This window comes from Antechinus flavipes, chromosome 3, assembly GCF_016432865.1.
Source record: "Antechinus flavipes isolate AdamAnt ecotype Samford, QLD, Australia chromosome 3, AdamAnt_v2, whole genome shotgun sequence".
Lineage (NCBI taxonomy): Eukaryota > Metazoa > Chordata > Mammalia > Dasyuromorphia > Dasyuridae > Antechinus > Antechinus flavipes.
In genome coordinates this window covers 53,903,128-53,929,838 of record NC_067400.1, presented here as the reverse complement: position 1 = coordinate 53,929,838, position 26,711 = coordinate 53,903,128, and the positions used below count along the sequence as shown (strand labels likewise).

The 26,711-nt window shown below is 33.3% G+C and overlaps 1 protein-coding gene across 1 annotated transcript in view; it reads right to left on the bottom strand.

Annotated features, from left to right (window-relative positions):
- The window catches only part of SPHKAP (SPHK1 interactor, AKAP domain containing), a 154,231-nt gene extending 138,909 nt beyond the window's left edge, over positions 1-15,322 (bottom strand). The window contains exon 1 of the mRNA XM_051983383.1: positions 15,088-15,322. Within this exon, the coding sequence (XP_051839343.1) occupies positions 15,088-15,119 (32 nt within the window). The 5' untranslated portion in view covers positions 15,120-15,322. The remainder of the gene's footprint in view (positions 1-15,087) is intronic.
- Positions 15,323-26,711: the final 11,389 nt, after the last annotated feature.

Here is a 26,711-nt window from a genome sequence, read left to right as displayed (position 1 = left end):
TAGTAAAAAGCTTCCTCCCTTGGAAGAGCTGTCCTGACTGCTCAATGACTTTTTGTAGAATGTGATTCACATTTAATGATCTCATCTTCTGGTGAAGTCTACATTTCTTTTCACATCTTAAAAACCAAAGCTATGGGAATAGCCTATTGACAAGTCAGGTCACTGATCTGTGAATAATTTCATAATTGAGGAATATGTATTCTTTTAGTTATACTTTTTAAATACTGCTGATTCATTCAGAAAATTATTTAAAATAAAAAATATCCTGGTCATTTTGATTTGAATGAGTTAACAATGAACAATATATAAGATTTAGAGATTCATTTGAGAAATATTACTTTTAAACAAATTTATTTTTACCCTCAAGTTATCTAAATAATTTAACTTGTTTCCCTATATAAACAAAGTTGAGGATTAATTTAATTATACATTACTGAACAAAATTATTCTCAATGTTAATCTACTATCAAGTATTTATTGAGTTCTAAAAAGATGTGTAGAGCTGATAAGGGGCCTTATAAAAAGGATTGGATTTTGAAAAAGATGTACTCAGTTCAAATTGTGGTTTTGATATTTTTAGTTTTGTGACCACAATCAAATCACTTAATTTCTAATTTTCCTCATTTGCCAAATGAGAATAATAATTTCTTTCCTCTCTACAGTATTATGAGAAAAGTACTCTTTAGAGTGCTATACAAATGAGGTATTTTTATTATTATTGTTAATATAATTGATTTGTCAGCAGGAATTTGTTTTTCATTAGTTTCTATTCTTAGTTAAAGTTTCTTCATTTAAAAGAAGTATTTAACAATAGGACAAAAGACATCATAGGTATTCACATTAAAGCAAGGACATAAATAATAAATATGACACAATCCCACACAAACCCAAGTTATACTTCCATCAATATACTTGATACCTGTAGAAGAAAGTGGGAAGAAACTTTTGAGAACTTGATAAGAAAGTAAATGTGGTAGAAAAATTATGTTCTTAGGATAACTCACAAGTCTGCATGGAGGCAGGCTTAACTGTTATTAATCCATTTAGAATACTTTTTACTATAGAAATCCACTTTCCATAATAATTGTCTCTTTGTTGATGCTCAGCATTTATTTATTGGATAAGGTTTCTTTTTTTAATATATACTCTATCTCAAGGTTGGCAAACTATGGCCTAAGGATCACCTGTTTCAGTGTGTTCTATGAGCTAAGAAAAATTTTTACATTTTTAAAACAATTGTAGTTAATAATATAAAACCATTTTTCCCTCACCAGAGGGAAGCCAGATTTTGCTGATACCTTTATATTATTTTTCCATTTTTTCTTTATTTTTATTACAGTTTTTATTTTTAAAACATATGCATGGAATAATTTTTCAACATTGATCTTTGAAAAACCTTGCATTCCAAATTTTTTTCCTCCCTTCTTCCCATCTCCTCCCCAAGATTGAAAGTAATCCAATATATGTTACGCATTTAAAAAATAATTAATCTAATATATGTATACAATTATCATGCTGCACAAGGAAAACCAGATCAAAAAGGGAAAAAAATGAAAAAGAAAGCATAATGCAAACAAACAGCAACAAAAAGAGTGAAAATGTTATGTTGTGTTCCATACTCAGTTCCCACAGTCTCTCTCTGGGTGTAGTTGGCTCTTTTCATCACAAGTTCATTGGAACTGGCCTCAATCATTTCATTGTTGAAGAAAGCCGTATCCATCAGAATTGATCATGGTATAATCTTATTGTTGCCATGTAAAATTATCTCCTAGTTCTGCTCATTTCACTCAGCATCAGTTCATGTCAGTCTCTCCAGGCCTTTCTGAAATCCTTCTGCTGGTCATTTCTTACAGAACAATAATATTCCATAATATTCATATACCACAGTTTATTCAGCCATTCTCCAATTGATGGGCGTCCACTCAGTTTCCAGTTTCTTGCCACTACAAAAAGGGTTCCCACAACATTTTGGCACATACAGGTCTCTTTCCCTTCTTTAGTATCTCTTTGGGACATAAGCCCAGTAGTAACACTGCTGGGCCAAAGGGTATACACAGTTTGATAGTCCTTTGAGCATAGTTCCAAATTGCTCTCTAGAATGGTTGAATCAGTTTACAGCTTTACTAACAATGTATCAGTGTCCCAGTTCTCCCACATCCCCTCCAACATTTGCTATCTTTTCTTGTCATTTTAGCCTATCTGAAAGATGTGTAATGGCACTTCTGTATTCTAAGGTAGCATTTGTAAGCTTTTTTTAAATTTACAATTATCTTCAAAAAGATACTAAGAAAGTTATATCTCTTAAAGAAGGGAAAGGAACAATGTGCAAATGTGCAAATTAGTTTGTGGCAGCCCTTTTTGTAGTGGCCAGAAACTGGAAACTGAGTAGATGCCCATCAATTGGAGAATGGCTGAATAAATTGTGGTATATGAATATTATGGAATATTATTGTTCTGTAAGAAATGACCAGCAGGATGAATTACAGAGAGGGCTGGAGAGACTTACATGAACTGATGCTGAGTGAAATGAGCAGAACCAGGAGATCATTAAACACTTAAACAATAATACTGTATGAGGATAAATTCTGATGGACGTGACTATCTTTGGCAATAAGGGGATCTAAATCAGTTCCAATTGTTCAGTGATGAACAGAACCAGATACACCCAGCGAAAGAACACTGGGAAATAAGTGTGGACCATAACATAACATTTGCACTCTTTGTGTTACTGTTTTCTTGGATTTTTGTTTTTCTCCCCAGCTTATTTTTACCTTCTTTCTAAATCCAATTTTTCTTGTGCAACAAGATAATTATATAAATAGGTATACATATATTGCATTTAACATGTACTTTAACATGTTTAACATGTATGAGACTGCCTGCCATCTAGGGGAAGAGGTAGAGGGAAGGAGGGGAAAGTTGGAACAGAAGTTTTTGCAAGGGTCAATGTTGAAAAATTATCTAGGCATATGTTTTGTCAATAAAAAGCTATAATAAAAAATAATAAAGTTATATCTCTTAATTTAAATAATAGTACCTTTTAAGTCCAGAATTGCAAAACAGATGATTTTTGCAGCCCCTGAACTAATCCTAAAAAATTAGCTAGATATTCACCCACTAGGATGAACAATCTAATCAGAACAATAGTCATAGCAGATAACCTGGCTTGACTTTTGGGGCAAATCAAACTAGCTATTTATGATGCTTCAAGGCAACTGCAGAACTTATCTTTCCTCTTTTTTCCTTTTCCTTCTTAAATTAAAGGGGGCAGACTAAAGAAGTCTTCTGAGAGATTTCCCCTCTTTTAAAATATAGGTGTTGCTGAGAGGCAATAGCTATAAACGCAGTCTTTATTCAGTCAATCAGGAACAAGGAACTGACTTTTCCCCCTGACTACTCTTGTTGCTTGTCTCTTCAAACAACTCCAACAAAGTTTCTTTGGGCACATTGCTATTTCTTTGACTCTTACCATTCTTGACTCTTTAGTCCCCTACTCTTTAGCCACTCCTATCTCTAATCTCTTCCACTTCCTATAATTACTTCAGTGACAGAAATTTTAAAAACATACCCCCCCCACACACACATACACTCTGGCTTTCAGTTTTCACTTAAAAAATAACAACTCACCAAATTCTCTTAAGACTCATCAATTCTTTTAAAATTTTTGCTACCTGGAAGTATAAAACAATTACATGCAAATGAACTGTAATTCCATAAAGCTTTGTAGAGCTGAGATCCCTAATTTTATCCAGCAACTCATTTTGTGCACTTGAAACTATTTATTTGTACTTTCCCCCAATTTGTAATACATAAAACTCTTCATTTGTCCCTTCAAACCAATAAACCATTCAAATACAAATGTGGAATCATTCTATATTTTTCACGAGGTGATTTAAGTCTTTATATTTATGCTATAGTTCACTTTTTCTGTCTCCATAATCACATTTAGATAAGTAAAGTTTTTGGATATAATTTGCATAAAGCCATCAAAATTTCCATCTACAAGAGTAGCAATATCTTATGTTTTACCCATTGATTTACTTTTTTCACTTTAAACAATTTTTTTTTTCCTTTTTAGTACTACATGGCTCCAAGGAAAAAGATCTTACAGAAATAACACCTTATAGGAGCAACTTTAGATAATGATTCTAATTTATAAGATAGAATGGAAAGAATCTTAATTTTGGAGTCAAAACACCTGGATTTACTACCACTTACTAACTTTTAACCACAGGTATTACTTTGCATCTCAGTTCTCTCATCTGGGTCCTAATATATAAGATCTACTTATCCCATTGGGTATTACATAAAAATCAAAAGAGATACTCGACTTTATGACTCTCAGTCACTGTCAGTTTTTATTAATATTATTTTCAAACAAGTCATCATCCCTTAAATCACATTGAAAAAGCATTTTATCTGTGAATACAGTTACAGAATCTAAAACAATTAAAGTCAATAAGAACCTTAGTAAACAAAAGTAAATAAAAATAATCATCTATTTAAAAATGGGGCAAAACATGTGACATAGATATTCATACTTGGAGCAACCATTAGTCACTGAGGGTTCAGTTTCATACCATGGAAATAATCTTTTAAAAAACATATCCTCTTGAAAAACATCTGTATGACAAAATCATTTTTAATAGTCACATATCTAGAATATAACAGTTCTTAGTTTTGTACTCATTTTCTCATAGAGCCATACATTAGAACTGGAAGGAACTTCAGAGTTTGTCTAAATCAAACATCTCATTAAAGAAACTGATGGCCAGAAGACATCTAAATAGGAAACCTGCACTGGGGGCCACATCAAAATCTGTTGAGCCTTAATTGAATAATCTTCCTTCCTACTAGCTGTCTATAATTTTCAACAAAAAGATTCTAAGCATTTACCCAAATAATTTCTGGAAACATAATGGTCCAGTGTGTAAAATGACGTCTGGCATAAAGTAGGTGCTTAATAAATATTTATTGATTAGTTGTCATTAAAGAAAGTCCCAAAAGTACGAGTACATCTTTTTGACTATTTTGCAGGCTCAGGTCATACCCTTGACAACCTAATACTAACTAACCCAACACTAGCTTTATAAAGACATTCTACTTGATTTATTTGATGAATCTCTTTTTGGCCAACTTGAGCTTTCCTCAGTTACCTTAGTTAGGTAGTGCAATATATAAAGTACTACAATTATATTTGAATGTCAAATATGGCCATAGAAGCTTACTACCTATATGAAGTGAGGAAAATCATTCAAGCCCTGTCTACCTCAATTTCCTTATCTGTAAAGTGGAGATAATTATAACATCTGTCTCCCAGCATTATGAGGATAAAATGAAGTAATATTTGTAAAGCTCCTTCCAAATCTAAATATCTACATAAATTCTGGATATTATTATTATTTCTTCTATCATTATTAGAGAAAATGCAATCAGCTTTGTGATTGCTTAAAAGCAATTTAAATAGGACTAAGATTTTTTTTACTAGTATCCCTTAATAAGACAAAAAATAATTCTATGAAATATCCATGGGCATTTTAGTAAAATATCATTAATTTTTTTCAATCTACTTAGTTTGAAAAGAGCAGTAAAATGAAGGATTATATTGTTAGTCTACAAGAAACTACATATGTCTAAATGCCAGTTTTTAACTCTTATTTAAACAAGATCTCATAAGTAAACAACATGAATCATTTGGTTTGGTAAATATTTAATGATGTTGACTATAATAGATGCCTAGGAGTTCCTAGCAAAAATTGATCTCTAAATATTTATTGAACGTGCAACTTTCTGCAGTATCTTTTGATAACAATAAACTACAGATTTGAGAAATGGTGGTGGATTTCAGTATTTTTTAAAATGCTATTCCACAAAATGTAAGGTATGTCTCAATATTCTTTTTAGCCTGTCAGTTTCTCAAGTTCTTTCAAACTCAAGCAATTTTTCATCCAGTAAAACAATGAACTGCTAACCAAACAGCAGAACAACTCCAACACACTAGGCATATCTGAAAAATAAAAGCTCATTTTAGAATTGAGCTGATTATGTATTAGTAATTGGAATTAGTGACCTTTGTTAGACTGAAATTATTTCATAATATGAGGTGAAGCCAGAGTTGAAATATTCTCCATATTCCCACTCCCATAAAGGAATTATAATAAGCCAATTATATTGTCATTAAATAAGATTCCTGCTCAACTGAAACCCCTGTAAAAATGTTCAAAACACAATCTAACACTTGAAGTGTCTAGAATCTAACTTCTCTTTTCCAATGTAGGCTTATTATTATTTGGGAAATTCTGGACTTGAAGTTAGGGTCAGTCCTTGAGATTTACTCCCTATCTCTTTCATTCTCCATCCCTCTTAGATCCCTGAAGGAAATTAGGAGTCATCCTAAGCATTTTGACGACTCACATTTATACCAAGTAATATGGCATATCAAATTTCCTTACTATTATTCACTGTAGTATCTATATACCATAAGCAAAATTTTAAATGTCATTTGACAGACAGCATATCAAGGTACTTAGGAATTTCAATTAATTCTTTTTCTGTACTAACTTGCGAATCTAAAACTAAACTTGAAAATCTAAAAATCTATGGCATCTGGCTTTTAACAAAATACTTTGGCAGCTATCTATGGAATTTCATTATGTTCTTAGTACCACTGTTTGAAATCAGAGGACAAGCAAGTTTTAAATAATTAATTTGGTTATCTTGTGCTTCATTTCTACTAGAGAAATTTAGGAGAGTGATTATTCCTACTCTCTGAGAAAGATGTAGGATGACATCTGATCTCGTCCCACTCATTCCACCTTGAATTAAACATCAAGTGCCATATTTATTTTGCATATGGTCACTTTGACCATCCTCTATTATCAGTTGTCAATGTAGTTTGTGTCCGATGGGGACAAGCAAAGAGACTAGCATTCAGACACATCTACTTCCATTCATTTTAGATTTTTATTCTTTGTTATTGGTCAAATCTTAAGCTATGTTAGTATCTCCTGATTCTCACTGAGGTCTACAGAAAGTAGACATTTTGGGACAGTGAAGGTACTCCAAAGTGACTTACACCTTTTTGTGATTTAATCAATAAATATTTATTAAGCACCTACTACATACCAGACACTGTGCTAAATGCTGAATTCTAAGAAAAAAGATTTCAACTCAATAGGAGGTCTTGGGCATACTAGGTGAAATAAATATTTGTTGGCATGTCACATGTTATGGAGCAGTGCATTCAACAACACTACTATAGATGGACATATATTGCATATCTTAAAGTGCTTCATAAATTCTAGTTATCATTTTTTTACTTATAAAACAAGTTTGAAAATTAGGAAGAGAGCTTATTCACTTTCAAAAAAAATTTCCTAACATTAAACTCATTGAGATATCTTTCTTTATTACAAACACATGATTTCTAGTGCCTACCACAGTGCCCTGGATCTGTGCTGTGCTCCATAAATGCTAATGATGAGCTTTCCCAGCTACATGCTGGCATATTTCAGGCAAATATTTCAAAAAACAAAAGTATAAGATACTTCCTTAGAATACTAATTCTATTTTAGATCCAGATCTATGATCTGTGGTCAAATTGGTCCACTCCTTCGAGTATTCTATTGAGTATATATATATATATATATACATATATATTTTTTTTTTCTCGTTAGCAAACTGATTAGCAAAAAGGTACTTATATTTCATGAGAGCCTTATTTATGGACTAATTTTACTATGAGGCCAAATCAAGATCCCCAAATGCTATCAAAGTTTATATGTTTACTGGCAAAGTGAACAGGTCCTGATTTATTTCTTATGTGTTTTCAAAGGATATTATTTTATATTTCTTGTGAATGTGACAAAATTTTGTTTTCTTTGTAATACTTCAACCAATTGAGGTAGTCTTTGACAGTAGTGTCCAAAGATAATTAATAACATCACTGTACATTTTTTTTCAATTTGTCTTGAGCGCTTTCTCTCTTTTCTTCTTCCCTTTCCTCCACTTCTTTCAGCATAGTAGTAACAACAATCCTAGTCATTTGTAGATTTCTTTAAAGTTCACAAAACGCTCTATTATATCATGAAAGAGTATGAAAATACCTTTTACAGTAAGAAAACCTTAACCATTATTTCATTAATTTATAACACATGATAACTTATACAGACACAAAGCCTAACTACAGGGTAAAAACCATTCTTTTGCATATCAAGGTAATAGTAAATGCAAGATAGAATGTTATTCTACTTAAAACATTGAAAATCATCCAATTAAAAAGATTATTAAAAATAAAGCAATTATCAACATAAACAATTCTGATTTTATTATTTGAAGCAAGTCTCATTAAAAGGCTACTAAATACTTTTTTGTTATTCAGACTGAACTATTTCATGTACTTGAAAACAGTAGCATTTTTATTTAAAAGTATTTTGTATTTAAGACTATGGGAAGTTAAATAAGTGTAGCAGTAGATAAGAGAGTAGGGCTTTGAGTCAGGGAGACTCATCTTCTGGAGTTTAAATATGGATTCAGACACTAGCTATGTGTTTCTGGGCAAATCATTTAAATCATTTGTCTCAGTTTCCTCATCTTTAAAATGAATTGGAGAAGGAAATAGCAAACCACTCCAATATCTTTGCCAAGAAAACACTAAATGTGATCATGTAGAAGTGACACCTCTGAAATAAATGAATAACAAGATATTTAAAATGGCTAATTCAGATAAGTATTCATTTATACCCCCAACATTTGGCTAAATTACAAGAATTTTGCTGGATATTCCACAAATAATGGCATTTTCTTTTCAAACTTGAACTGTCTTATATAACACACAAATCTCAACACTTCCTTGGAAAGAATATACTTTAAAATATAAAAAACTGATTGTCTATTTAAGGTGAAATCATGATCTCTCCTTTTCCCAAGTAACCAGAGACTGAGTTTATACAATAAAGTTCTAATTGAATATCTGTCAATGCCAGTCTTTTAAGAGATAATTTTCAATATATATATTGGATACTCCATGCAATTCTACTCATTTAATAGGAAGATTACTGACATCAGAATATTGATATTAATTCCATTTCCTCATTGATCTTGATGACATAAAAATTGCTCTTCTATCTATTAAAATGAACATTCTAATTGATTTAAATTATAGATTTTGATTTGTTTTAATGAAATGCTGGTAAGATAATCAGGACTACACAAAATAAATTGGAAAAAATGAACCAAAATCCATGTATCCCATTTCCTAAGGAAGGCTTAATTTTTCTTTTAATTCAAAATCTAAAAGAAACTGTATTTAAGAATCAAATATATCAAACCAAAAGGAGTTCTTTCTACTCTAGATAGAACGTTGTTAGACATTTGGGAAATATTTTAGAAAACATTCTGGGATACACTCTTAGTAACCTAGAAAACTAGGAAAAGATATACAAACCACTTGATGTATTTTAGCTTGTCGTGAAAAAAATTAATAACAGAGATTGAAAAACTTTGTGATGCAGGATTCCTTGCAAAGGTTGTTCCCAGGTGATTGAAGGTTAAGATATCAAATTGGACAATCTGTTCCTTGTCAGCCACAAAATCGAACCAATCTATTTGTTTCATGTTGTCATTGGTTTTTAACCTTGCTTCTTTCATATGTGTGTGTGTGTGTGTGTGTGTGTGTGTGTGTGTGTGTGTGACACCAGAAGAGAGTGTCTAGCATGTTGGTTAGATATTCAATGGATGAATTATTTGAGGATATTGATAAACATTCCAGAAGCCTGGATGGATTTAAATATATGTCACTTAAGAGATTATGGTACAATGGAAGGATCCCTCGACAGTGGTCTTAGTCCTGGATCTATTCCTAACTACCTGAGTGAATTTTGGAAAGCAATCCATTCCTCTGTTTCAATTTCTTTATGTATAAAACAAGAGTCAACAATTTAACTCTAAAGTTTTTTTTCCAGATTTAGAACATTCTGTGTCTGTTTCCCCACTTGTATGTAAATAACATGATCTTTATTGAAAAAAAATACTCAACATAAGTAAATTTGTAGTTTTACAGTGGCAGTATTATATAATGCAAAAGTGTGTGTGTGGGGGAAATCACCCAAAGGACTTAAAAAAAGCCAACCTTTTTTAGTAGATATAAAAGTCTGTAGAATATACTTATGTAAATGTGCCTGTATATAAAACATTCAACAATCTGGAGGATTTGAAAGTACAATAAAATGCTCCTTAGCTAGAACTCAAATAATTGTAACCATTCAATCAATCTGAGGTTTGTTTTTATTTTCCTTTTATTCTACACTGTGGAGAAAAAAAATTATGGAAAAGTGGGTAACTTTTTTTAAAAAAGAATTTTGTTTTCCTATCTCTCTCAGGTTAGAACAAAGGAGCTGCTCATGGGCTATATCCATTATGGTGACTTTAGCTTATTCCCTTTCTAACACCAATATCTTCATCCTGTTCCTTTCCCCTTCTTCCCACACCATATTGATGTGAAAATTAGTAAGGACATCCATTTGAAAGCCTACTGCAGCTCAGCACTTTTAAGTTCTGAGATGTCAGCCTCAGCCTCCTTGCTAGCTGCCCCCACCCATCTCAGTATACTGTTTTTTTTTTTTTTTTAAGTACATTCTAAGGTTGCTCTTGTGGCTAATGTAGTACATTCTAATCTCTTATACTTAGACCACATGCATAACAATAATAAAAATGTTCAAAGAAAAGACCCTGAAGTGTAGCACTGCAAGATCCTTAGTCATTAGGAAAATGCTCAGTTAGATTCCCACAATGCTTAGTTACTAAGTTAGTTACCAAGGCTGGAGGTCAAAACTAAGGTGGTTTAGAGATGCACACAGTTAGTAATAGCTGCTTTTCTCTCAACTAACCAAAGCACAGAATCACCATAGAATATTTCATTCTCTTAGTGGTTTTCAATAAAGATCATGTTATTTACATACAAGTGGGGAAACAGAAGCAGAATGTTCTAAATCTGGGAAAAAAAACTTAGAGTTAAATTGTTGACTCTTGTTTTATATATAAAGAAATTGAAACAGAGGACTTAGTTAAAAATAAGCTTTTATTCTAGTTCATTTTATTTTTTTCCAGGAAAAAAAATTGGCTTAGAATCTCATGGCTAAGACTAAAGATTCCATTTTAAAATTCACAACTTAAGATTTCTTTTTGTTTGAACATTTCTTCCTAATAAGAAATTTAAATTTTACAGCTTAAAAAAAGAATTAATTTTGAAGTAAAAGCATATCCAAGGTCTTATATATTGACATATTTTTCTAAGGAATGGAGGGTGATAGTGAAGTATACTATTCTAAAGAACACTAGTTCTATAGTCTGAGGGATCAGGTTCAAATCCTGCCTCTGAAACCTGTGATTAGTGTGACACTGAGTTAGTCATTTTCTTTCATTGGACCTTAGTTTCTTATATATAAAATGAGGGAGTGGGACTAATTGGTTTCTTAGTGCCCTTCTAGGTCTATATTCCAAATCTAGATACATATTCAATCATATTTTCCCCGCCAAAATAATTATTTGTGGGTTTTTTGTTCTTAAAAAGCTACTAAATAAATGATTATGTATAACTACATATTGAATATTATATAATTAATTATTATATGTAGTAATACATAGTTTCCTTGAATATATTTTTTTCATTTATTTTTTATGTATGAGACATTTTAAGGGTTAAAGAAAAAAGGAGAATTGGTTTAATACTCATGTATTATACTCAGATTATCATTTAGAATACCACATTGTTTCTTTTCATATTATTTAAAATGTATAAACCACAAAATTTTTGTATTATTTCTTAATTCTTAACATAAAAATTCATCTATTGGATTTTAAAATTGCTAATTTAATTTGGACTTAATTTGATATTGAATTACTTATTTCTCTTTGTATTTATATAGATATTCAATAATTCTAGATGTTTTTATTATAATAGATCTTGAAAAAACAGATACCTAGTTTTTAAAATAGATTTTCACAACAAAATGCACAGATATATTGAAGAAACAAGAATTTTGCTTTTAAAAATCCATATGTTCTCACTTTGCTTTAATGATAAAGTTTCTTGGCAAATCTTGTCATTTTCACCTGGAATCTGGAGAAAATCCCATTAGAGAGTTATTGTGTTAAGAAAAAGATAAATTTATTAATCTAACTGCTCCATTTTACAGATGAGAAAACAGAGTCCTTGAAATAAAATGACTTGCCCAGGGTCACCCAGATCATAAGTCACAGAGGTAGGATTTGAATTAAAATATGACTGTAAAATCAGAACTCATCCTAGTACCTATCTGGTTTCTTAGATTAAAAAATATAGAATAATCACAATCAACTAATTTATTGCAGTCAACTGAATTTGTTTTTTAAAAATAGAAACAAAGTCTTTCCACAGTGACAGGTAGAAATCGGTTGTATCTTGTGAATATTCATTCCTTGATGCAATAGGTGTGATTTACTGCAGTTGTCAGTAAAGTCTTTGAGAAGTCTCACTGCTTTGTACATGATACACTCACTGTGTCTGCTGCCATTGCAGTCTGGTGGCTTTTGTCAAAACAATTTCTAGCCCAGCTACAGAAAACTCAAACACAGCTTGTGTTTTGGCATGAAAGGGCATTTCCATTATTTTCAAAAAGCACCTCATTTGCCTGAGCAAACCTGTTTCAATCCAGATTAGCTTGGTTCTCAAACAAATGGGTTAAAAACACGTGACCAGTGAATTATTGAAAGTGCTTTTAATGCACCTTGATACTACTATATGATCCTTCCCTTCCCTTTCCCCCCATCTTTGCTTGCTTTTGACAGAGAAATGAGTATGTCCTCCACCTCATTTCACCTTCTAAATACTCTGTGCCTAGAGATTTAGGAATGTTACCCTAAAAAATCAATTACTTTATTGTTTTCACAAAGAACTAAAAAAAAAATGGACCTATTTAGAAGTTCTTAGTGGTAGAAACAATAGAAGATGGTTTTATTGCTGGATTTCTGTTGTTATTAAAAAAAAAAAAAAAACAATTCCATTGATTGGTTCCTCTTGCCTCCCAAGGCAATACATTTAAAAAAATAATTATAATGAGATGTCAAAACAAAATAAAACAAAAAGCAATAAAAACAAGACGATTTTTAAAAGGATCTTTATGGGATGCCAAGAATTCATTGTGAGTGACAAGAAGTCCTAGTTAGAACTTGCATCACTGAACACCTAAAATCTGCTTCAAACCTCTGCTTTTAGGGGGTGTAGTGTTATCTCAGTCCCATACGAGTCCATCAATTTACAAATCTTCTTCCACTATCCCTTATATAAAATAAAGGCAATTATATGCAGAAAAATGATTTGCCCAGAAAAGTCTAAGCTACCCCAACAGAAACTGACTTGGGCTTCTGCCGGGAAAAAGGCGGGGCTGGGAGGTGGGGAAGTGGGGGGGGGGGCGTGAGATTTACTACGGCCTCCAACTACCCAGAGCCCCATCCTTCTTAAGGGAGGTGGGGCTGAGGGGGTGGAGATCTATTGTAGTAGGGTTCTCGCCACAGGCTTCTCAGTACGATTCTGCTGGCCTCCCCCTGCACACCCGGGCATCCATCACTAAGCCCCATGTGCTGGCGGTACCCAGGCTGCTTGCTGAAGGTTCAGAGATACCCGAGTGGAGCCACAAATCCTTGAGGGTTCTAGCGCTGATCAAGGGCTGATTAGGAGGGAACCAGAGGGTAGGGCATGAGTCTGAACTAGCAGGGTGCTTCGCAGAGACAGAGACGGGCGGTGTGTGTGCGTGTGCGTGTGCGTGTGTGTGTGTGTAATATTGGGGAGGAGGTTGGTGGGTAAGGAAAGGGAGTAGAAGGAAGGAAACTATGGCTTTTGCTGAACATTTACACATAGCGCCCCCCCTCCCAATTCTATATGACCCAAGAGCCCATTGAACTGAAGGAGAAATTTGGGTTTCCCTTACAAGAGGCTGGTGATGGTGAGAGTTATATCTGTGGTTTTATTTATTGGTGATAAGGTGGGAGATCCTAGGATCAGCTACATCATCATCATCATCTCACTGATAGCCTTAAGGTTTACAGAGTTTTTCATATATGTTATCTCATTTTATCCATATAACAAACCTGAGAGGAAAGTGCTATTATTAGTATTCCCGTTTTATATATGAGGAAACTGAGCCGAGAGAGCTTAAATTACTTGTTCCAGATTCTTAGGGCTAGTAAGTATCCGAGGCAGGATTGGAATCCAAGTCTCCCTGACTCCAGATCCTACACTATTCTTTATCTAGACTCAATATTTTGCAATTGAGAGAAATGAAGCCCAGAGGGATTAGTTCATATGCACCAGGTTAAACAACTTAATGTCCAAGGTGGGATTCGAACCCATCTAGAAAATTAACAGACTTTTTTTTTTTTTTTTAAACTATAGTACGCCGCGGGTAGCATATATTGAAACAGAACAAGGGGAAGTTCCTGCTCTGGTGCTTGAAGAGGTGCTAGTTAAACAAGTCGTGGGAGACACAGGACCCCATTGCCTTTGGTCCACTCTGTTGCCGAAGTCTACTCTTGTGGCCCAAATGGGTGCCCATAAAATAGAGAAGGAAGGAGAGGAATATCACAAGTTTCCCTCTCCCATCCCCAATGCCATTTTCTCCCTTAGCCCGTTTTCCCCAGCACCCCTAAGTATTTCATGATCTGTCTAGTCTCTACAATGCCCCAATTTAAGAACTTCCCAAGGTTCTTCCCTTCATTCTTTGGAGGAGTAAATTTCAGACCTTAAAACTCCGAAGGCCGGCCCAGTGTTCGCCACCTGGAGGATGTTCAGATACCTCGCCCCTCCCAGCGAAAGCACCTACCTGTGTTAGGAAGTTGAAGGCATATTATATTAGCAAACCCTCCCGATGGCCGAATCGCTCAGCCGGAGTCGAACTTAGTCTTTAGTTTCCAACCCCCCCCGGTGCACCCCACTCCGAAAGAACCGCAGGGAGGGAGGGAGCGATCGGAGGTACCCCGACAAATTTACAGAAGATGCAAAAAAAAAAAAAAGTTGGGGAACTCGTACGGTACCGCAAGGGATAAGGATCCTACCTTGGAACTGTCAGCAGGGAATTACCAGCCATCGTAGGGAGAAAAGGGAGGCGGGGAAGACAGACACGGTGCAGACGGAGGAGCAGGAATGCTTTACCGGGGTGGCGGTGTCATGAGAGAAGGGGAGAGAAGAAGCAGGGAAGCCAGGGGCTGTGCTCTAGCCATAGCCCTGCAGAAGCTCTGCGCTGCTCTCCACCCAGCTGCTCAAGCTCTTACCGATCTCAAACTCATTTCTAAATCCCTCCCTCTCGTTATCCTCTCCTCCCACAAGCTCTCTTGCTGACTCGTAGAGTGTGTGTATGTGTTTGTGTGTGTGTGTGTGTGTGTGTGTGTGTGTGTTTCTCCCTTGTCCAGTCCTCTCTCCCTAATCTCAAAAGTTCGTTATTTTATTTTATTTCATTTTATTTTTCAGCAATTTCTCATTTTCCTATCACAAATCCCTATGACTGTCGGTCTTCTTCCTCCAATCTTTTTTTTTTCCTCCCTTGCTCTCCATCCTTCTCCCCCTCCCCATTCCTGCATGTAATCCTTAACTGAACTCGAATACTTTGTCCATTTCTCTTTATTTCACTCTCTTATCAATATTTGCATTTACTGACTCTTCATACATTTTTTTTCTCCTCCTCATCTCCCCTCCTTCCCCCCCATCTCATTTTCTTGGCCTGCCATCTAATGGAATGTTTTTGGTTTGATTTACTATGTTGGGGTTTAAAACCACCCAAATTTTTTCTCTTTGCTTTCTCCAACATATACAGACTGATTATCTGTTTCTTCATTTAGCTATCTAAAACTTGTCTATTTCCTGCTAGAATGTTTGTTTTTGCAAATAATTATTTGGAAATTGATAATAAACTATAAGATAAAAATGAATACTTGAGGGAGGCACTAAAATGCAATTCTGGGGACCTGTTTGAAAGCATGAATTCCATGCTACCTAATCTTTGTGCTTCAATATCTCTTTCTAGAAAAATGATAAACCTCTCATAAAAAGACTTTTAGAGTGACCAATGCCCAGAATCATCTCAAGACACTTATGCCTTGATATTTTTTTCACTAACAACACAACGAAACAGTACATTAGCATATCCAATCCCTAGCTTCTTCAAGTTTTGGTTTAAATGCAATGGAATATTTTTCATTTACATGTGTGTATATATCCCTCTCCTTCCATGGAATATAAATGTTTGAAATCAGTGACTGTCAGTGACTTATATTCCCAATGAATAATGCTTGGCATATAGTTGGTGTTAAATAAATACTTGTTGATTCATTAATTGATAAGTGTTAGCTATAGCACCTGTTATTTCAATCCCTAGGAATTCAGGAACTACAATATCTCTCCTTTATCTGTTTATCATTATTTATCATTAGTTTCCATCTTTGAATTAGGAGTCTCAAAACCCCCCAATAACAACAAAACCTTAAACCAAATCAAATGAATTTTGGGAATGAGTAGAAAAAAACATTAATTCCATGCAATTTGACATTTTCTCAATAATGTTAAAAGACTATAGAAAAAACATACTTCTTTTTTTAAATTATAGCTTTTTATTTGCAAGTTATATGCATGGGTATTTTACGGCATTGACAATTGCCAAACCTTTTGTTCCATTTTTTCCCCTCCTTCCCCCCACCCCATTCCTTAGATGGCAGGTTGACCAATACATGTTAAATATGTTAAAGTATAAATTAAATACAATATAAGTATACATGTCCTAACAGTTATTTTGCTGTATAAAAAGAGTTGGACTTTGAAATAGTGTACAATTAGCCCGTGAAGGAAATAAAAAATGCAGGCAGACAAAAATATAGGGATTGGGAATTCTATGTAGTGGTTCATAGTCATCTCCCAGAGTTCTTTCGCTGGGTGTAGCTGATTCGATTCATTACTGCTCTATTGGAACTGATTTGGTTCTTCTCATTGCTGAAGAGGGCCATGTCCATCAGAAATGATCATCATATAGTACTGTTGTTGAAGTATATAATGATCTCCTGGTCCTGCTCATTTCACTCAGCATCAGTTCATGTAAGTCTCTCCAGGCCTTTCTGAAATCATCCTGCTGGTCATTTCTTACCAAACAATAATATTCCATAATATTCATATACCACAATTTATTTAGCCATTCTCCAATTGATGGGCATCCACTCAGTTTCCAGTTTCTGGCCACTACAAAGAGAGGGCTGCCACAAACATTCATGCACATACAGATCCCTTTCCCTCCTTTAAGATTTCTTTGGGATATAAGCCCAGTAGTAGCACTGCTGGATCAAAAGGTATGCACAGTTTGATAACTTTTTGAGCATAGTTCCAGATTGCTCTCCAGAATGGCTGGATATGTTCACAATTCCACCAACAATGCATCGGTGTCCCTGTTTTCCCACATCCCCTCCAACATTATGTATTATCTTTCCCTGTCATTCTAGCCAATCTGACAGGTGTGTGACAGGTATCTCAGAGTTGCCTTAATTTGCATTTCTCTGTTTAATAATGACTTGGAGCATATTTTCATATGGCTATAAATAGTTTTAATTTCTTCATCTGAGAATTGTCTGTTCATATCCTTTGACCATTTATCAATTGGAGAATGGCTTGTTTCTTATAAATTTGAGTCAATTCTCTATATATTTTGGAAATGAGGCCTTTATCAGAACCTTTTAATGTAAAGATGTTTTCCCAGTCTTTGAACCTCAGTTTTCTCGTCTAAGAAAAGGAGGGGATTGGATTAGAAGACTTTTAAGACGTCTTCCAGCTCTAAAACTTACTTGTTGAATCCACACCCATTCTTCTCCCATCTCTTCTAGCTTTTGCTTTTCCTTTGTTGTGTTATCCTCATTTGGATATGTTTGGCTGTCAAAATTCCCAAATCCTACCCTAAACTCAAGCTTGTCCTCACTCAGGAAAAGCTGAAAGAAAGTTCATTATTCATCCTTTCTTCTACTCTGACCTGGAAATCCTTTAGTTCATGAATGAAAATTGCCCTTAGTTCCATGTTCCCTTGGGACAATACTAATCATAAAATAGCCTTAAGATTTTAATCCCAAGATATGTCTAACCCAGCATATTTTCTTTAAATTTCTAAAGAATTAAAATTCAAAATATCTGACAAGATAAGGCATTGCTCTATGTTAGTGAGATCAATTAGAAATACTCATATTATGTATTAGAATATTATTCTTCCAGTAGGCAATAAAAATCTATGAAGATCCCAAACATGGTAGGGTTTTATGACATTCCCAATTGCAGAATTCAAATAGTTATTTAAAATAATGTGGAATTTGGGCCCTTCAATTCATCTTCTGATTTCCTTTGTTAATCCAATTTAAACTCCTTGATACCTACACCAAGAATTCTTATCGGGAGGTCTTGAAATTTAAAAAAAAATTGAGAACTATCTTCTAATCTAATTAGTTTCCTTTATAATCCTCTGTATTTCATTTTATGCATTTAAAACATTATTCTGAGAAAGAATTTATAGGCTTCAAATAGATTTCGAAGAGGATTCTCAATGCAAAAAAGATTAAAAATCCCTGACCTAATTAGTGGAGCTAAACTTTATATGAGGACAATTAATGATACATAAAAGATAAGACCAGTTCATTTTGTAAAGATAACATAATATAATAGAAAGAGCAATATATTTGGAGTCAGATAACTTGGATTTGAGGTCCTGATTTTTATCATCACTTGCTAATCATATAATTTCAGGAATTATGTAAACTTAGAAAATAAGTTGGGACTTATTTTCATCTTTTGTAAAATGAAGTTAAGACTTTTGCTACTTGCCTTACAAAAGGTATTGTGAGCATCAAATGATGTATTTTGTGAGCCTAAAGCACTAATTAAATAAAAGAGATTATTATTTTTTGGAGGTGAGGTCATTGGGGTTAAATGACTTGCCCAGTATCACACAGCTAGGAAGTGTCAAATGTTTGAGATTGGATATAATAAGGACAGAAGATAGGTTGTAAGTGCTATTTTAGGTCTAAGGAAAAAAAGACTGACTATCTCAGCTACTGATTGTGGAGATCACAAGTCTTCAGACAGATGGAATACTTGAGTTGGACCTTGTAGGTAATTAGGAATTCAATGGACAGAGATTGGAGAGCTTGGGGAAAGAAATAATATTCTAAGCATGAGCAATGGTGGTAAAACACAAGATTAATGCCAATAGTTGAATTAACAGAATATTAGCACACAAAGTAATATGTTTATAAAGTGCATAAGATAGATTAATTTCCAGAATGTAGAGAACCTTGAGACTAAGAAAATTTTATTTTATTCAATAAGTAATGGGGAGCCTTTGAAGTCTTTTGAGCAGAGGAATGTCCTTATCAGAGTTATAAATAAATAGTAGTGTCTGGAAGCAATACTAAAGTTGAAGTGTTGTATGTATTTGTGTCTGTGAATTCCATGCATGCTTGTGTATGTGAGTATGTGGTTGTGTATATATGTATAGTTGTTAACAATTGAAAGGTTGGTTACGGAATGACTGCATTCTTGGCAAGATGTCTGAGAGCACTTTCATTTTTAACCCTGGCACTTCTTCCTCACTTGAAAGTAACAAGAATTGTGCCAAATAAAGAAAAAGAAAATCAATAAAAGAGAGAAAAGTAAAGACACCTTCACAAAAAAGTAGTCATGGGACTGAAGGACTGAAGAAATAAACAAACTAAAAAAAGATACTATAATACTGAAAAAGATAACTAAAAAATACAATGAAGAAATGGATAGACTAAAAGAAGAATAGAAATCTTCAGAAGTGAAAAATAACACAATAACAATAACTATACTCCCCAAAATGAAAATTATCAAATACTACAAAAATGGACCACTATAAAAACAGCCATGATGTTTGAGAAGCTTAATAAAATTGCTTTTAAAATTGTACTGATTCATCATTTCACCAACAATGTACTGGCATGTCTATTTTTCCATAATACTTCTAACACTGACTATTCTCATTCCCTCATTTATATTTTATGCATGTTTTTGCTTTTTAAATTTGTTTATTGTAAGAAACGGATTATCTATTCTATCACTTTTTCATTTTATTGGATTGCTTACTCCATTCACATTTAAAGTTCTATGAATTAGGTTTATGCATTCCCCTCTCAGTCTCTAGTATTGGCTTTTTTTCCCCCTAAATCATGGTTTGTTCCTCTTCTCCTATAAACACAGTATTTTATTCCTTCAATTACTTAATTTTTAAAAAAAGTGACCTTTTCCTTACTGGCTTTCTTCCCTCACCTTTAAAGCCCTCATCTCATTAATGGTTATCAAATGAATGTTGATGCAACTAATTAAAACTAAAAGAAAAAAAGCCTTCTTTACTATTTCAGGTTCTTTATTTGGAAGCACATAATGAGTCAAGTGGTTTTTTTTCTATCCTATTCTTCTTAAAGACCTATGATCCTTAGGTTATCTTGTGAATCTTCTCTTCAAAAATCAGTATCCTTTTTTTTTTTGCATGGTAAGCATACTTAGTTTGAACAGTTTTGTATTTTGCTTCTCTTCTTTTAGATTTTCCTTCACTCCTATGTATTTGCATTCCCAATCTATTGTTCTATCTTTATTTTTATTGTTATTATTATTTTTGGTGAAGCTTATCATTGCAGTTTCTATTTTTTCTATTCTACCCATTATTTTTTCTGTGCAGCACATAAATTCTGTTTTCATAATTTTTCTTTTTCTTTTAAATCATTCAAGAAGAATGTGTTGTGGTTTCTTGTTCCCAAATTCCACAGGATTCTCTCTCTTATCAAGTGTAGGATTATTCCCCTTTATTTTGAAGTATTTATTCATAGATGCTTAAATGAATCTACCAAAGCCGAAGATTTATTCCTTCTGTTGTTATTGTCTTTTCCCTTGATTAACCCGTTTATGTTCAAAGTCTTTGAGTTTTCTTCTTCCTGAAATCTTTGTAAATTTCAGTCATTTTGGGGGGAACTTTATTTTTTCCAAACAATCACTTTATGAATCTCTTTCCTGATTATGGTTTTGTTGAAGGGTTGGATCTCAAAACATTTCAACCTCTTTTCATGCTGAACAATTCACAGTTCACCAGCCTGGATTTCTGCCCCAACTGACTTTTGGGTGGTTTTGGCCCAAATTGGATTCTGGGTGTCTTCTTTCCTTTTGACTTGGTAGAATGATGTGTAGCCTCTGAACATCCTCAGGGCCCTATCCTAGTATTCTGTCTTGTTCCCTTAATTCCTTAATTCTTTGCAAAACTTTGTCATAATTGTGTTATGGGGATTTGGGCTTAGATCCAGTCTCTGTTCAGATGATAGTATTCTCTAATCCATCACTAGCTCTGCTGGTATTATGGACTTGCCGACCCATCTCTAGCTTTATTGTTACTACAAAGTTTGTAGCCTTGACAGGCTTTTGCTCCCAAGGGGCTGGGACTTGATAACTGTCAGAGCCAGGGAAAATTTCTAGAGCCAGGGTCTCTGGCACTAAAAATAGGGAAGGTGAACCAGAGTGCAGGGGTGGGTTTTGTTCTAACCCTGTGTTGTGGCCTTAGATCTGCTCGTACAGTTCTGCTGCTGGTAGCATGGGAGGTGGGAGAGTAGTACTGAATGATCTCATGATTAGTAAGTGTCAGTTCATGGATTCTTTTTTAACCTTCTTTTGACTGTTTGGTATCTTAGACCATGGAGACAGCTAAAACTGCTTTATTTTTAGTGCATACTTTTTGTTTTGGAAAAGTTTGAGAGGTGTGGAGATCAGAGAAAATATCTAGTCCTCTATCTTGTTGTTCAGATGACCCAGAACTCCAACATTTATTATTACCATATTTTGTCATCTTAGTCAACCAATAAGCATTTATTAGATACTTACTTTGTTCCAGGAACTTTTCTTACCACTGGGAATACAAATACAAAAGGATTAATAGTCTTTGCCCTTAAGGAGCTTACATTCTAATAAAGAACACATTATATAAAAGGAAGCTGAAAAGGAGTGGGGAAGAAAGCTACCAGTGGTGGAAGGGTATGATGAAGTCCAGAAAAATTCAGCCTAACAGAAAATGAAAAGGCAAATGGTCTGGAGAATTGGAGAGGAGCCCATAATCAGAGGGAGGTGTTTTGGGGACAGAAAGTGCTGATGTCAGATGTGAGTTCCAGGGTTGATGTGATCTTCCAGACTGACAAGGTTTCAAGAACATGATGGAAAAGTCAAGCCTAGTATAAATCTTGCCAATTTGCAGGATGTCAAATGAAGCCTCAGGATAATTTTGATTTGATTTTCTATTATTATTAATGATTTGAAACATTTTTTTCTGTTGGTTGTAAGTAATTTTCAATTCTCTTGAGAAACATTTTTTCGTATCCTTTGATTATTTAACTATTGGACAACTTTTTTTTGTCATATATAGCTATATGACTGTAGCTATATATCCACAAATAAGATTCAAATTAAATTCATTATCCTCTTTTTTTCTTATTTTCTTAATGCACATGAATAGGAATAATATTTCCCCCAAAGATTACTTTGTGTTGTTTTATCATTATACTTTTCTTTCACATAACTATTAATTGTTTTTATTATTTGTTCTTTGATCCACTCATTATTTAGTATTTCATTCTTAAATTACTGTTTCTATTTGTAAGATATAATTCACTCTTCTAAGCAATGCAATGATCTAAGACAATTCATTAAGGAAAACTGCTACCTATATCCAGAAAAAGAACTATCTGAATGCAGATCAAAACATACTATTTTCACTTAAAAATTTTTCCTTCTCTGTCATATTAGCAATCAAATAGGTATGATGTGATATTTCAGGGTAGTTTTATTTGTATTTCTCTAATCAATAGTGACTTAAAACATTTTTTCCCATAGGACTACAGATAGTTTTAATTTCTTCATTAATATTGCTTATTAATATCTCTTGACCACTTACCAATTGGGGAAAAACTTGTATTCTTATAAATTTAACTCAGTTCTCTATATTAGTAATGAGGCCTTTATCAGAAACATTGGCTGTAAAATTGTATCCCAGCTTTATGCCTTCCTTCTAATCTTGGTTGTGTTGACTTTGTTTTTGTAAAAACTTCTTAATTTAATGTCATCAAATTTATCCATTCTGCATTTCATATTTTCTCTCTCTTGTTTGGTCATAAATTCTTCCCTTATCCATAGATCTGACAAGTAAACTATTTCTTGCTTTCTAATTTGCTTATATTGTCAGCCTTTATTTTTAAATCATGTGCCCATTTTAAGCTTATTTTGTTGTAAGATATTGGTCTATGTCTATTTTCAGTTATACTATTTTTCAGGGTTTTTTCAGCATTTTTTGTCAAATAGTGAGTTTTTATGGTGAGTTCTTATCCCTGAATCTGGAATCTTTGGGCTCACAAACAAATTATTTTTATAATTGATAATTGTGTCTTGTATATCTACCCTATTCCATTGATCCATCACTCTATTTCTTAGTTAGTAGCAGCTAGTTTTGATGATTGCTTCTTTATTACATCGTTTTAGATCTGATATGGATAGGCCACCTTCCTCCACATTTCCCCCCACTAATTTTCTTGATATTCTTTACTTTTTGTTCTTTCATATAAGTTTTATCATTTTTTATAACTCTATGAATCAACTTTTGATAATTTGAATATATGGAACTGAATAAGTAGATTTATATTAACTCAGTGTACCCATGAGCAATTGATATTTTTCCAGTGATTTAGATATGACTTTGTTTATGTGAAAAGTGTTTTGTAATTGTGTTCAAATAGTTCCTGGATTTATCTTGGCAGGTGGACTCTCAAATATTTTCTGTGATCTATAGTTATTTTAAATGGAATTTCTCTTTCTAACTCTTGTTGCTTGGTTTTGTTGGAAATGTGTAGAAATGTTAATTACTTATGTGGGTTTGTTTTATGTCTTGCAACTTTGCTAAAGTTATTAATTATTTTAAATAGTTTTTAATTGATTCTGTAGGAATCTCTAATCATATCATCTGCAAAGAGCGTTATTTTTGTTATCTTGTCTATTCTAATTCCTTCAATTAATTTTATTCTCTTATTGTAGAAGTTAACATTTCTAGTAAAATATTGAATAATAATTGTGATAACAGGCATTCTTGCTTTACCCTCATCTTACTGGAAAGGTTAAGTCATGCTCACCATAACGTTCATCCAAGGATATATTCAGAAATCAACTGAAGACCAAGGTCCAAAAATTATGTTTCTCCATATAATAAGGCCTTTATTTTAAATCTCTCTCTCTCTCTCTCTCTCTCTCTCTCTCTCTCTCTCTCTCCTTTCTCTCTCTCGTTTCCTTTGTAATCCTTTACATTTTATTTTATGTACTTATCATCTATGGGTTTCACTACACTGCCAAAGACATCCATTGTGGAAGGGGGTGGTTAAGAAACCCCAGATAAGCCAGCTCATCTTACCGGAAAGGCTTCTAGCTTATCCCTGTTATATACTATGATTACTAATGGTTTTAGGTAGATACAGCTTATTATTTTAGGGAAAATTCCATTTATTCCTATGCTCTGTAGTGTTTTTAAATAAAAATGGATACTGTTTTATGTCAAAAGCTTTTTTTCTGCATTTATTGAGATAATGATATGATTTCTGTTAGTTTTATTATTGATGTGATTAATTATGCTTATGGCTTTCCTAATATTGAACCAGCTCTGAATTCTTGGCATAAATCCCACCCAGTTATAGTGTATTATCCTGGTGATAAATTACTGTAATCTCTTTGCTAATATTTTATTTAATTTTTTGCATTAATATTCATTAAGGAAATCAGTATAGTTTTCCTTCTGTTTTAACTCTTTCTGATTTAGATATTAGCACCATATTTGTTTCATAAAAGGAATTTGATAGGATTCCTTCTTTGCCATTTTCCCAAATAATTTATATAGTAATAGAATTAATTGTTTTTTAAATATTTGGTAGAATTCAATTGTAAATCCATGTGGTACAGGAAATTTTTTCTTAGGGAATTCATGGATGATTTGTTCAATTTCTTTTTCTAAAATGGGGTTATTTAACTATTTCCTCTTCTGTTAGTCTGGACAATTTATGTTTTTGTAAATATTCATTTGTTTCACTTAGATTGTCAGACATATTGGTATATAATTGGGCAAAATAGCTCCTAGTTATTGTTTTAATTTTCAATTCATATATTTTATATATTGGTAATTTTTTTCCTTTTAAAAATAAACATTAATCACTGTTTCACCTAGTTTGTTTTTTCATAAAACCATCTTAGTTTTATTTATTAGAACAATAGTTTTCTTACTTTCAATTTAATTATTCACCTTTAATTGTCAGAAGTTCTAATTTGGTATATAATTGGGAGATTTTAATTTGTTTTTTTCCCTAGCTTTTTTAGTTGTATGCCCAATTAATTGATAACTTCTTTTTCTATTTTATTCACGTAAGAAAGTTATAAGAAAGAAAACTTATGGGATGCAGCCAAAGCAGTTCTCAGACAAAATGTTGTATCTCTTAATACTTACATGAATATTGTCTCCTTATTATCGTTCTTGTTGATAAAACTATTGATTGTTTCTATGATTTGTTGTTTGATCCATTCATTCCTTAGGACTTGATGCTTTTCTTGTAACTGTTTTGACATTGATGATCCTTTTTTACTATAGTAGATTTTTATGGTTAGGTTCCTTTTTTTAAAAAATCATTTCCTCACTTTTCAGCTTATTTCTTTGATTTATACTTTATGTTAAAATTAGGCTTTGCTCCTGGGATGGAGGGGTCATTGTTTCAAGTTTTAGGTTTTTTGTGCTATTGTTTTCGGAACTAGAAATGTAGTCACTGCTCTCCTACACTGTGCTGTGGTATTTACCCCAAAATATTTTATTTCCCTGCAATTACAACTGCTAGCTTTCCTTTTGTCTATGAAACTATGACCAGGGCTCTTACCCACCCCATAGCTGGAAGTTTTATTTTTCCTTTTGGTATTATGATTCTGCCAAGAACTTCTGTTTCTTTGTGTCCACAAGTACTAATTGTTTCTGTTTGACTGGGAAGCAATCCAACAAGGTCTTGCACCTTGTGCCAGCAAAAGGTTCCATGTTATCTTTTTTTTTTTTAACCAGTTGTCTGATCCCTCGCCTCAGCTCTGCCCTAAGAACTCCCAAAATGCTGCTGCTGCTGGTGTGCCATAATATGTGGGAGCTGACTCCACCTAGTTTCACAGACTTCCCCTGTGAACTCCTGAGTTGTCTTGGATTGCAAAAACATCTCATCTTGATCTTTTATTGGCTCTGCCACTCCATAAGCCTATTTGAGGCAATGTTTTAAAGTTGTTTGAAAGAGAATGCTGGGAGAGTTCATTTAAGTTGCTACCTGTATTTTGCCATTTTGGCTCCCAGTTTAGGGTTTTGTTTTCTCATCCAATCTGTCACTCTTTTTCATTTTGCTGGATTGTTTCATCCATTCATATTTAAAGTTAAGAGGTTTATATTTTCCTCCATTTGTCTGAATTTAGTTTTTTGTTATATGAATTAACATTTTTTTTCTTTCTTCCTCTGTAAATGCAGTACTTTTTCTTTCAATTTTTTAAATTAAAGTTTTTTATTTTCAAAACATGTGCATGGATAATTTTTCAACACTAATCCTTGCAAAACCTTGTGTTC